This window comes from Maniola hyperantus, chromosome 20 (genome assembly GCF_902806685.2).
Source record: "Maniola hyperantus chromosome 20, iAphHyp1.2, whole genome shotgun sequence".
Taxonomy (NCBI): Eukaryota; Metazoa; Arthropoda; class Insecta; order Lepidoptera; family Nymphalidae; genus Maniola; species Maniola hyperantus.
In genome coordinates this window covers 4,878,841-4,892,909 of record NC_048555.1, presented here as the reverse complement: position 1 = coordinate 4,892,909, position 14,069 = coordinate 4,878,841, and the positions used below count along the sequence as shown (strand labels likewise).

The 14,069-nt window shown below is 35.0% G+C and overlaps 1 protein-coding gene across 3 annotated transcripts in view; it reads left to right on the top strand.

Moving 5' to 3' along the window:
• retn (retained) overlaps positions 1-14,069 on the top strand; it is a 194,794-nt gene that overhangs the window by 127,856 nt on the left and 52,869 nt on the right. For all 3 annotated transcript variants that reach the window (XM_034979350.2, XM_069505316.1, XM_069505315.1), the window contains one exon: positions 1,324-1,396. In XM_034979350.2, coding sequence (XP_034835241.1) covers positions 1,324-1,396 — 73 coding nt within the window. The remainder of the gene's footprint in view (positions 1-1,323; positions 1,397-14,069) is intronic.

The window sequence follows — 14,069 nt, the reverse complement described above, 5'->3', positions numbered from 1 at the left end:
CCGCGTGGACTACACAAATTTCAAACCCCTATTTCATCCCCTTCAGGGTTGAATTGTCAAAAATCCTTTCTTAGCGAATGCCTACGTCATAATAGCATGCCAAATTTCAGCCCGATCCGTCCAGTAGTTTGAGCTGTGCGTTGATAGATCAGTCAGTCAGTCAGTCCGTCATTCACCTTTTCCTTTTATATATTTAGATTAACATGGCTAATATTCTTTTGAAAAAGAAAAAGGTAAAATGGCCTTTTCCAAATCGCTAATCATGTGAACTTGATGTACTACCTCCATTGAAGTACAAACGTAAAAGTTCCCATTCTTAGCCGATCTCGCTTAGTTGATATTCAAATTGTTGTTTACGTTAACGATAACGTTTGTCACTTGATTATTCATGAATGTATGAGAAATGTAATGCGTTTGCGATGTTCTCTTCCGGACATGCGGGCGCGAACGCACGTGGCTAACTGCACCGTTAGCTTCCGAGAATATAAATGTCTCTATTATTTGTGTGAAAAAAACGATGATAGCCTAGTGGTTAAGAAATCACCTCCTACTCGGCGGATCAGGAGTTCGATCCTTGGCATACACCTCTAACTTTTCGGAGTTATATGCGGTGGTTTTAAGCTATTTATTAAACTTTAACGGTAAAGGAAAACATCGTGAGGAAACCTGCATGAAGTTACCTCACGATGTTTACGAGAGTTCTCTAGTGGTTCTCTATAACACATACATCGCAAAAGTGAAAAGTATGTTACAGAGAGATCCTACTGTATGCAAAATCTCAAAGTGGACCCAACGGTTTGAGCTGTAGGTACATTGATAATAATATCTAATAGTTAATATGCCAGTCAGACTTGGTCCGTGTGCATTTAGGTTTTTTCTTTGATAAAAAGTGGTCTATATCAATCTACAGGTCTTTAATTTACCCGTGCAAAAATCACGTCAATCCGTTTGTTGCATCGTTGCGGCGTGATTGAAGGAAAAACCAACAAATAAGTAATAACCACATTTTCGCGGTTTTGATAATACGGGTAGTGATAGATCTATGCAAATTCTTGTAAACCTACCCATATTGTTGCTTATTTACCAGTTTTGATATTTTCCATTGATTCAAGGTACAGTAGGTATGCAGCAGAAAATAATGTACATCGGCCTTTAGAATGACATTGCGGCTTTGTCTCTGTTACTCATACCTCTATGATCATTTGTCGGTCTCAACGACAGAGACAATGTTCTACAAATCTGCTATCTCCTTCTAAAATTCTTTTCTGCTGTGTACTGTACTATGCGGATCTTTTGTCTCAAATCGATTTCTTATTGTTTCAGTTATACGAGATCAGTGATGACCCGCAAAGAAAAGAGTTCTTAGATGACCTGTTTTCTTTCATGCAAAAGCGAGGTAAGTTCCCACATTCAACCAAACTATTAAAAGCTGTAAAGCTTTGATTAATTCTCCGTACCGAGTGATATTGCGTGTAATTTATCATAGATTTAAATGTTTCATTCACGATCGATCCTTTATACTACATCCAATTAAACATGAGCTGCACTCACGTATCAAATAGCTGTTGTAAGAGGCGTTAGTATGGTGGTTACTAGATTTGAATCAGATAATATAAGGTTATCTTCGTATAAACGGTTTTATATTGTGGAGATCGACGCACGAGTGATAAGATCACGGATGATTGACGACGTCTGCTCGTCTATGTGAGCTATTACAGATAATTAGTTGTTCGTAGAGTCTAGGTTCAATTCAGTTCAGAATAAGATACTTTTTAAGTGAATAAAATAAGGGTATAAAATTATTAATTTGTGGAAGGCTGCTAGAGACATAAAATCTTTGTTAACCGACTTCAAAAAAAGGAGGAGGAGCTCAATTCGACTGTATGTAGTTTTTTTTGTATGTTTGTTATGCTATAACTCCGTCAATTAAGAACCAATTTTGATGATTCTTTTTATGTTTTGTAGGACATACTTCAGGGATGGTCCTATTTAAATTTGTTAAAGATAGCTTTGTATTTGTTGTTGACCCTAGTTTTTACACGACTGCCCAAGAAAGGAGTGTAATGTTTCAGGATTCACGTGTGTGACTTTCCTTATTCCACCATAACTTTTATATGCCTAAACAGATTTGGATATATGGGGTATCATTAGAATCCTTACATCATCCCGAGTTTCTTTTTTTTCCTACCATAAAGCACCATTATAAAATGGCAGCTTTATTGCTACTACCATCTAGCCTGTGGGCTAGTAAGTAATATTATTCTAGCTTAAACTTCTACTTAAATTATGCTCCCTCCCATCCTCATAATCATCCCGAGTGACACTGATCTTGCTCGTTCACTCGTTCATATCACTAAAATGAGCTTTTTAGCCATAAGGTATTGTACGGCTATTGTATATTTTAGCTATTGTACAGTTTTTTTACAGCCTCAGTTATAATTTTGATAAATGTGCCTTGCCTTACACTAATATGTAAATACCTATTAGTGTAAAATGAAGTAAGTATATTTTCATTTTGTTTACATTATATTAGTTACTAGCTGATGCCCGCGACTTCGTACGCGTGGATTTAGGTTTTTAAAAAATCCTGTGGGAACTCTTTTTCATTTCCCGAGATGTAAGGTAAACTATGTCACTGTCCAGATCTTTAACCCATGCAAAAAATCACGTCTCTCCGTTATTCCGTTGCGACGTGATTGAAGGACAAACCAACAAAAGAACAAAGAAACACACTTTCGCATTTATAATATGGCCGTACCTACTGATTTTTGAGGCATTGATCACATTCTTTAGTGATAATAAGTAGTTGCTCTCATTGAGTGTGGGAATTCGCTACGAAATACGAATATGACATGGACGAATACAAATAGTATGGGGTTATTATTCGTATTGGTCCATATAATCATTATATTTAAAACAACATAATAGAAATAATTAAGCGGGAGATTCGTTGATCGCCGTGAGCGTTCAGATCGTGCGCCTGCGCGTTTGATTGATAACTGTTTCTGTCTCTCTCTAACTTCACCAAGTTTAACATATTCGTCTCTGTCTTTCTTTAATTGATCTCCGTTGTTAATGGCGCCATCATTGTCGCTAGATAGATCACCTGATATTAAACTGTCATGTTGGTAGATCAATACTTAATGTAGTTTTACTAATTTTGTATCGGTTTCGATTGGTTACTTTAGTATAGTGCATTCAAAATAAGCTGGCGTGTTTCCACTTGAACGTAAACAATAGCGGTAGTAAACCAAACACTCATAGAGCCCATTCATTTTTAAAATAGCCGGTTCGACCTTATCTATTTTGTTGCAAACCAACCAGTGTTGATACTTTTGTATGTAATATAAATAATAAATAAATAAATGTTTTATTTGCAAAATTGTGGGCATAACAAGTTAACAATAACACAACAGTCCCTTACACAATCGACTGTCACCGACAGTGTGCAAATATTTAGCTTGACATTAATATTAACATTTATAATAAAAATCGAAAACTTTAGTCACTTAATTATACTTATGTACCAATGTTTGAAGACGGGCGAGCATAATAAAAGCAACTAGAAATCAAATCGTGAAAATCGCCCGTTTTCAGCATACATACCCCTGTAGAAACAAAAGTTATTTTTAACTTTGTAGTGGTTTTGAAAGTAGGTTTTTTATTTTTTTTTATTATTATAATAATATAGCTGATGCCCGTGACTTCGTACGCGTGGATTTAGGTTTTTTTAAATCCCGTGGGAACTCTTTGATTTTATGGGATCAAAAAGTAGCCTATGTATGTCACTTTCCAGGGCTTAAACTATACCCAAACAAAAAATCACGTCGATCCGTTGCTCCGTTGCGACGCGATTGAAGGCCAAACCAACAAACCAATAAAGCAACAAACCAACAAACCATCAAACCAACAAACAAACACACTTTCGCATTTATAATAGGGGTAGTGATGGGTAGTGATGGCCTAGTAATATTCGATAGTAATACAAACTCCTGTTAAGAAAATATGATGTCTAGAACATAATATATAATGTTGAGTACACGGTAGTGTGTGCCTACCTTAACAATGAATATCAAACGCCGGGATCGAACCGGCTCTTATCTGGCCCGTAATAAATTATTATTCAATTTATCACCTTACAACACGACCAATAAACTTCTGGCTGTTATTACGCGGGAGGCGATAACAGCGAAACTAATCGTTATTTTTCCTTAACGATTTATATCGAGATTTATAGAGAGAATCAATGTTGGGTTAATCGATATTCAAGTTTGCGATATTTATCACGGAATAGCTACACGGGATTCGTTAACTGCTCTTATTCTAACAACACTAAGGGTACACCAAGCAACTTTGTTCGTGTTTTATCAAAGGTTTCGATTTTTTTTAAAGCATAGCCTAGCTGTTTAGAACATCTTTAAAACTTACAGTTGAACATAATCAAAAGAAAAAAGATAGCTAAAGATAAGCAATGATGCGTGCCTACTTACTATAAAGAGAGAAAAAAACTTTCAGAGTCAAATTACATAAAGCTAGTTATAAGTTTTATTGTAAAAAATTTAATACAAAAAAGAGCCAAAAAATGTCGATTGATAAAAAATGGATCGACAACCATACTTTAATTAATTTGAATATTTGATATAACTTTAATAAAAATAACTTTGGTATCACAATTTGGTAGGTCACCTATTTACTGCAACCTTAGATGGATTTCAACGTGATCTCCATAAAAAAGATTTACAAACAAATATTTATCCATTATAGCCCCAGTTTGTTATGCTCGGGCATCTTTTTAATTACTAGAATTAATTTATTCGAGTTTATCCTCGCATGCCGGTCTGATCCCGCGTTAATAATGTTTTATCATTTATTATTCTTGAGTAATGTAACTTAACCCGACACGCCCCGCGTCCGCAGTCCGTCTTCATCATAAAAAAATTAACATCATTTCACATCACTAGTGTTTTTTTTTGCTTTTAATCAATCTCGGTTGCTTTGAGGTCAACAGACGATAGGATATAATATAATCTGGACAGAAATGTAGGTATTCTTAAGTAGAAAAAGCATTGGCAAAATTGGCCTACTCAAACTAAGAGTATAGTTATAACTAGCTTCGTCCGCGTGGACTACACAAATTCCAAACCCCTATTTTACCCCTTTAGGGATTGTGTTTTCAAAAATCCTTTCGTAGCGGAAGTCTACGTCATCATAGCTATCTGCATGCCAAATTTCAGCACGATCCGTCCAGTAGTTTGAGCTATGCGTTGATAGATCAGTCAGTCAGCCACCTTTTCCTTTTATATATTTAGATAATAATCGAATCAATGTTAACTCTATTTACTAGGATATATTTTATAAAATATTTACTTGATAATCGTAGATAGATAGCTATTAGTTTTCTTCTTTCTTAACAAATTAGTGGTATGTATAGAGTCGCATACCTACTATTATTGTGATATAAGTATGATTGGGATTAATGGAACATAAAATGAATTAAAAATTGCATTTTTAATAGTAAAGGATATTATATTTTTCGACCACTGGTGGGCGTGGAGGTGGGGATAGGATACTTACCACGTGACTAACTCGTTAGCAGCTGATTGATCGGCCATCAGCCCGCTCCTGTCCGATGACTTTATACAGTGGGCTTCTAATATTAAGGCACACTTTTTATGGTACTTTTTTATATGATATGCGTGTAAAGTTTATTGGGTTATTATGTAAATAATTAATTATTACTTACTGATACAAACAATAATTTTAAATACAGTATTTTTGGATTCTAAAAATTAACTTCGCAACTTACGTTCTAATTTGTAGTAGCAAAGATTTTGTTTTATTTTTGCAATCTTTATATTTTAGAGTTATCGCCATCGGATAAAACCTTTTCAAGAGTCTGAAGGCTCTGAAAATTTTGACGATTGAAAATTCAGCCCATGGTCTATAAGCTAAGCTGATTGCTAATTCTATGGCTCAAATATGACTGACTGATATGTGTTTATCATTAAACTAGCTTATGCCCGCGACTTCATCCGCGTGGACTACACAAACTTCAAATCCCCGTTTTACCCCTTTAGGAATTGAGTTTTCAAAAATCCTTCCTTGTTTCCTTTCTTAGCGAATTTCTAAGTCATAATAGCTATCTGCACGCCAAATTTTAGCCTGATCCGTCCAGTAGTTTAAACTGTGCGGTGATAGATCAGTCAGTCAGTCAGTCACCTTTTTCTTTTATATATTTAGATTAAATTTTTACATATAGATGATAGATTGGCATGTTAGTTAAATAGTTAGTTAAAGATGGCAAGTGTTTTGTTTAGCAAATATTTAGGTACCTGTGAAATATAGTGTATACGTTCAATGTTCATACACTATATTTATCTACTATTACTTTTTTACTCATATAGGTACACCCTGTAGATATAAAGGCATTGTTTCACTTGTTAATAGCAAGTATAGTATAACTAATAACATCTCATTCGGATCCATTTCCCGTGATTAATTATCTGTTTAATCGATATAAGATGTTGTGCCAACAGCCTTCTCAAGTATCCTATATTTACCACTTTTGAAATTCAACCTTACGCCAACGATATAACGTATATTTTCGTGTGCAAAATTTAGATCATAGATTAGATTAAAGAGTGGATCTATCAAAATTTTTTCGTCATTGAAGATCGCTTTTGTTAGAGATTTAATTGGTGTCTTAAACCAGCTTGTTGTTAATTCGATTTCGTCTTAGAAGTGGCCATTTGTTTGTGCCTATTTAACTACGAATGGTAATCTAAAGTTGATTGATTGGGTACATCGGGTACATCACTGTTTATTTGCGGTTTGGATTCTGAATACAAAACTTTATTAGCAGATTTCTCTTGTTGCTTTTAATTGTTTTTATTTTATAAACTAGCTTATGCTCGCGACTTCGTCCGCATGGACTATACAAATTTCAAACCCCTATTTCACCCCCTTAGGAGATGAATTTACAAAAATCCTTTCTTAGCGGATGCCTACGTCATAATCGCTATCTGCATGCCAAATTTCAGCCCAATCCGTCCAGTAGTTTGAGCTGTGCGTTGATAGATCAGTCAGTCAGTCAGTCAGTCAGTTACCTTTTCCTTCCATATATTTAGATGTAGAAGTAACCGGCTTACTCACATCGACGTTGATTCGACTAGTTTGTTTTTATTTTGCTTAAATCTTGAAAGTTTTTTGTTGTAAGTATTTAGTTAAGAACTTATCGATGATTAAAATTAGTGAATTATGTTCAATTTTCTAATATTTGTACGTACAATTATATTTAGTAAGGAGTTTTTTGTTCATTAGACAAAACGGACGAAACTTTCTTTTCTCTTTAATCTTTGATCAAAACCATTTTCGAGGTTTTGGTACGCTTTTGTGTGTAATTTCGGCTGAAATATGATTCAATACAAATGATATGAGAATGTTTCATCATTTCCTATAGATATAACTAACAAATTTGGCAAATGAATCATAAAGAAAAATGGTCGAAGTATATTTCAAAGTAAAAATTGAAATGAAATTTTAATTCGTTCAACGCTTCATTGAAGTATGTAGTTCACTGTCATTGTCTCAAAATAGCTGAATTGATGATCCGGTTGATATTCGTGCTAGGCTAGGGGTGAAGATTGATGGTTGAACGATTGTCACTCCATGTTAGTTACATGTGTTTATTGAGTTTTGGCCACTGAATTGGACATTATATAAGTACGCTGGAAGAGGTGTGCCATTACAAAATGACAGTTATTTTTGTGCCGATTCGAAGCGCCAAGACAAACGGCCTTCGTGTTGACACTATGTTGACAGATGTCTCATCACTAAAATTTAATTCCGAGACACTCGCATGCTATAAGCACCAAAACGGTGAAAATCAATTCAAAAACAGGTTCGCAATCGCTAGTCCAGCGTGTATTAAAATTAATGGAGGTCCGTGGTTTTAGCTTTTGGCATCGATATAAACTACTTTGGGAGTCGTAATGCTCTTAAATTAATGAAGGGTGGCTTATGGAACACCTTGTATTTTTATTAATAGCTAGTTTCAGGAGAGCATTATTATGGAACTAGATAATGTCTGAATGCGACTTCGTGTCAAGGTGGATTTAGGTTTTTTAAAATTCCTTGGAGACTCTGATTTCCCGGGATAAAAAGTCTATCTCTGGGATATTTAAGGGATAGTTCCATATCCTAACAGTTCGAATCAGAAACAAGTAGGCAAATCGCTTCGTATGTTTCCGTGGAATTTGATTACGTACAGGTGCAGTCCTTGACAATGCCTTGCAGTCACCATCATCATCATCATCATCATGATCAAACCATAGCCGGCTCACGATAGAGCACGGGTCTCCTCTCAGTATGAGAAGGGTTTCTACCATAGTCCACCACGCTGGCCAATGCGGATTGGCAGACAATACAATAGTGAAAAGGTGAAGGAGGAACCCAGCTCAAAGATTCAAGTGCGTATAAGTCCCGCAAATTGATAATGCACGTGGCCGCCATTTTAGTGACGTCAGCACTAGACTGAAGTTTCGAGCTGATGGTATATTTTTATTTCGGCTGACGTCAAAATGACGTCATTTCAATGTTAATGAGACATGGTTCAGCGCAATAGCAATTTGCGGGACTTATAGATAGTCTGGCCCCACCTAAAGTCTATGGCAAAAAGTCCCGTGTGGTTTCCTGAACTCCTGACAGGTCGATTGTAATAAATCGGCAAACGTCAGTAGATATCGGCGTGGTGACGGTCATCTCGCGCCAATAACGACCGAATAACGCCAGTCATGCAGGGCGACCCGCTCGACTTATGGCGTAAGTTGCACGTGGGAGCGATTCTAAAAATAAAGATTTTAGTTATAAATTCTCATTTGTATCTATTTGGAAGGTATATGTATGTACCTATATACTTTATAGAGCCTTTTTAAAATTGACGAGCTAGTGAACAAATCGGTATAATTATACAAAATTAATTTTTAAGGCGTAAAAAACTGAACGAAAGCTGATGTTTACTGTAATTATTACAGGTAGGTACTTTTTTTGGTAGAAATCACGAACTTTGGACTCAATTTTATTTTTAACACAGTTTTATAGGCGGTTTTGCATGGAAATGAGTTTAGATTGGTATTCAGTGGGGAAAAAACCTAATTAAAGAAATTTAAAAAAAAAAATTTTTTTGATCAGAAGTGTAATTAGGTACACTGTGTTGTTTGCCAGCTCCTCAATTACAAGCAATTCTAAAAGTGGTAGTTATAGCTTAATATTATATTAATTTTATTTGATTGTAGTGTGTAGTGAAAACATAACAGATAGAAAGAAGGTTTTGGAATGGTCCTGATTCCTACTCGTAAATCTTATAACTTGCGCCCGATCAACAGAAGCACTTTCAGTGTCGGGCAATGAATGAGTTGAGTAGGGAAGTCATTGAATGACATCGTATAAAACAGGTGTTAGAAATAACTTCTGCATTTAAACGATTTATATAACGACTAGCTGATGGCTGCGACTTCGTACGCGTGGATTTAGGTATCAAAAAATTGTACTGTTTCTGTACTGTACTGTTGTACTGGTAGTGACCAGGAAGTTCCCACGGGATTTTTTCACACCCTTTCAGTAGAGTAGGATAAGATGTATCAAACTTACTAGGTTGTGAAATCGTGAGAATCTGTGTGTTATAAATAAATCCTAAAACATACTGGAAGACTCATGAGACATACCAATCAACGGACGAATTAATTAAAAAAAAACTTGTTCTATTTTCAACGTAACGTTTATACGAATAAAAGTGTTTAACTCATTCCAAGACATTCCTTTAAGATTATGATCGATTATTTTCGTCGTGTTTTGCTGTATTTAGGGTTGCCAAAAACGGTGGATATAATTTTAGTAAAATGTTCTTTACGATATTTATCTTAAAATTGCTGCTTTTTTCAAGTTGTAGGTAACTACGTCTGTCAATAAATTAAAATTTATAACCATAGACGTATTAATATTGTGGTGATATTCGTATTTCAATTTCAACTTGTACAGGCTTGAGTATTTTTTTCCCGCTTTAAATAGAAAATATTATTTTATGCAAACTTTTAATTTACCGGGTTATTAATTAATTTATTCACATACCAATAACTTAAAACTAAAACATATACATACAATGAAAAGATGTGCACAAAGGACAATTTATCTCTAGGTACTGGAGAGATTTGTTCCAGCAGCCCTAAAATGTAGGTAAATTATTTGTTTTCATTATTTGTTAGTATAATTAAGTAAATCAATATAATCAAAACTACATTATATGTCGTTTTATACTTATTATGATCAGGTATAATATGAAACAGAGTACTTAGGCATATAAGAAGTTTAATTTAAACACTTTGTGACCAGCTACTGACTTCCATCAATATGACTAAACCGGTGTATAATTACGATATGAAAAAAGCAATGAAATGTCTTTTGTTAGTTAAATTAAGAAGTTAATTGGCAACCCTAGGGCGGCAATAAAAAATGCTAGAGACATTTTGTCGTCGCGCCCGTGGCGTGTCGGGATCAAAGCTAGTTCTTGGACAAATAAAATCCAAATTAATCAACGTGATAGTGATGAGATTAGCTAAATTAAATTAATTCCGAAATTTAGAACATATTCTTATTCAGTTCGTTCTCTTTATTGTGGAATTTTTAATGGATTAGAATGTTGATTGTGGGAGACTCTGATCATGATTTGTTATTAGTTTGGTTTGAATATTTAGAGCAATTTGAAAATAAATTAGACAAAGAAGCATTTAAAATACCAATGAGTTTTTCGTTTCTGGGAAATTGTTTGGGAACTGTCTCTAACGTGCAAAATAGATACAGGGGGGGTCGAAAACGTCCTGAATGGCTTCCAGAAAAGGATGGTACGTTTTATGCCTTTGTTTGCTCGACTTGGCAGGGGCACTGCCGTACCCCCAGATTAGTGGTTAGTTACTCTAATCACATTTTAATGTCATAATAAAATCAAATTCATTTATTTAAAGTAGGGAACTACTATTGTGTACTTTTAGATGATCATTTTTTTGGATTTGTAATATGAAAATATAGTGTTGATAATAATAATTAATCACGTAAACTTAAAACTGAAGCTACGAGGGTTCCAAACGCGCCCAGGTCCAATATTTGTTGATTTAAACTACACTAGCACTAGTTCCCCCGGCACAGTTTTTAATTTTTTGGGAGCTAGTGGTCAAAGTTTTGTGAACATTATTTATGCAAAATTAAGATTATTCTTATTCTACTATCATGAGAAGTTGCCCTCGAGTTTTCTTCTGATAATCTCGACGATTATTATTAAATCACGGCCACCTGTTATGTTGCACGCTTTTTAATCTGATGAAATTGTCTCGCCTACATTTATGCCTCTATTAATATATTTTATCGTGGCTCGGAAGTTTCTTTTGTTTCTGCTCTAATAAAATACTTTATTAACTCTTTGATCCTCGGGTAATATAATACGACACTGTTTACAGCACGCTTCATTCATAATCATCCGTTCTTAAGTTTTATGACATTTTTTTGAAATCATTCGCGAACTTTTTTTACAATTTTTTTCTAGTGAACTGAATTATTGTTGAGAATATTAACATTTTTCACTTCACTATGGTATAATCTGTTTGTACCTATTGGCGCCTCTACAAATTAATGTCTTTATTTTTTCCGAAGCATCTGAGAAACTAACTGAATAAGTAGGATCCTGAAGTAAAACCTTGATGCTTTATTCAACACTTATATATTTATGTCATGTAGTTTTTGCGGGGCGCATCTTGTTTTTGCTTATGACTTGATGTGCAGTAGAGGTCCAGTGTGATACTATTTTTTACAGTTTCAAAGAACACGACTTTTGTTTGGAATCCTGTGGCCCTACCGCGGTTGTTTGACAGCTACAATGTCACGATCGCAATCATCTCTGATTGGTTAATGCTCGCTCACTATTGGCCACAATGCATTGTTGCAACAAGAATCGCACAAATTCAGCCAATCAGAACAATTGAGATTGTAATAATGACTGATGCAGGGTTTAGACAATCGCCCTACTGATGTTCCATGTGTTTAATTCAATGGATTTATTCACTTGAACAATATTGCACTTGCGTAAGTAGTGAGTGTACGTTTTTTTTGAGAAAGTAGGCAAGTTTATCCTGTAGCTATTCTACCTATTCAGTAGGTACCTACCTACATTGATTCTATACTTATACCTAAATGATGCGAGCAAAAAACTTTGATATATTTAAGGATAATTATGTTTTAATATTAGTTAAAGTTAGTGATTCATTATACGAGCTTATTATAAATGCTTTCAAACCGTTCTTAATTCATATTAAAGTATTATGATGCTAATATTTATTGTTTCACAAATCCTGCCGCCATAACGCCGGGCCTTAGATAGCCAAAACAAAGCGCTTTTATGAGACGTTCCTGTTACGCGTAACTTGAACACTAATTTCACACTAATCTATACAATATTATAAACGCGAAAATGTGTTTGGCTGTATGTCTGCTAGTATTTCATGGCCCATCCGCTTAAACGATTTTGACGAAATTTGTTACAGATATAGGTTGCATTCCGGGGATGGAATCGAAGAGTTACTACCTAAGATTTTTTTTAAAACAACCACAATCTAAATAAAAACTAATAAATATTTTAGGAATATCCTAGAAGATCAAAGAGTTTAGTAGTCCTACTTGGCCCATCAAACTCGTGATCGTTTTGCGGAACGTTTTGCATATTTTTAATGTTCATTAATAAAAGTCGATATGGGCCGTGACCGTAAAATACAAGTTTGATTAATCAGTCGCTTATGAGTGATGAGGCTAATTAACTGGTATTTCGAATAACCTCAAAGTAATCAACTTCATAATAATATAACATACTTACAATAACGTCATAATCAACGCATAATATAATCTGTGTTCAGATTCACAGAAAATGATGTTATACTTTGTATAGACGTTAATAGGCCCTTAACCTTTTAATCTGAGCGAATTTTAATAAAAGCCCAAAACCATTGTTCGATAATACGCGCGTGTTTAATCGATTATGCTTAGGTATCGAATTCGCTGGTCCTTTAATTGATGTTTAAAAATCGAACGCGAGTCGAATATTTAAAAATTCTTGCATTTTTTTACAAACGTTGAAAGAAAAATATGTAAATCGATATTTAAGCATCCCATACCTAATACATTAATTTTAATGTGTGTTTTACACGAGTGCGGTAGGTAGTTACTGGAAGAAGTTGCTTACAGGTTTTCACTAGGACTTGATGTAGTCGATAATAACGGAACTAATTAGGTACTTATTAAACGTTTCAAAAACCGGTCAAGTGCGAGTCGGTCTCGCAAATGAAGGGTTCCGTGCCATCGTACAAGGAATAATTATTCCATTCCACTTATTAATATCTACGCCTTACAATCTGGGGTCCCAAGGTGCTAGAATGGCGACCTCGCACCGGAAGACGCAGCGTTGGAAGACCCCCCCACTAGGTGGATGGACGACATCAGACGAGTCGCAGGGAGCCGCTGGATCCAGGCGGCGCAAGACCGTGGCGTGTGGAAATCCCTACAAGAGACCTATGTCCAGCAGTGGACGTCTATTGGTTGATGATGATGATGACGACTCACAATCTTGAATGGGAAGCTGGAAGAAAAGAGATTGCCCATTTTCTTAGGAGCTTTGGGCCCCCCCTAATATAATTGTTATGTCACCATGGTTTTAATTTTATTTTGTAGACAAATAATTAACTCTTTATATTCTGCAAACGATTTCTATTTATTCACCCTGGTTATAAAGAAATCTTGTTTTTTATATTGCTGATATTGAGGTTATATTTAATTAATACTTCTTCAAAATAAATGCATGTTTACGATTCTGACTGTAATTGTGGATATTTTCAATAATAGAGTGAAAAAAGTCGTTATAAAACATAATCGTAAAAAAATAACACATTAAAAAAAAATTAATTTAAGTTTTGACACGGAGCCACAAAAGAGGGCCCGTTCACGGGCGATCTCCTTTGTGCTGTGCGGGTGTGCGAGGC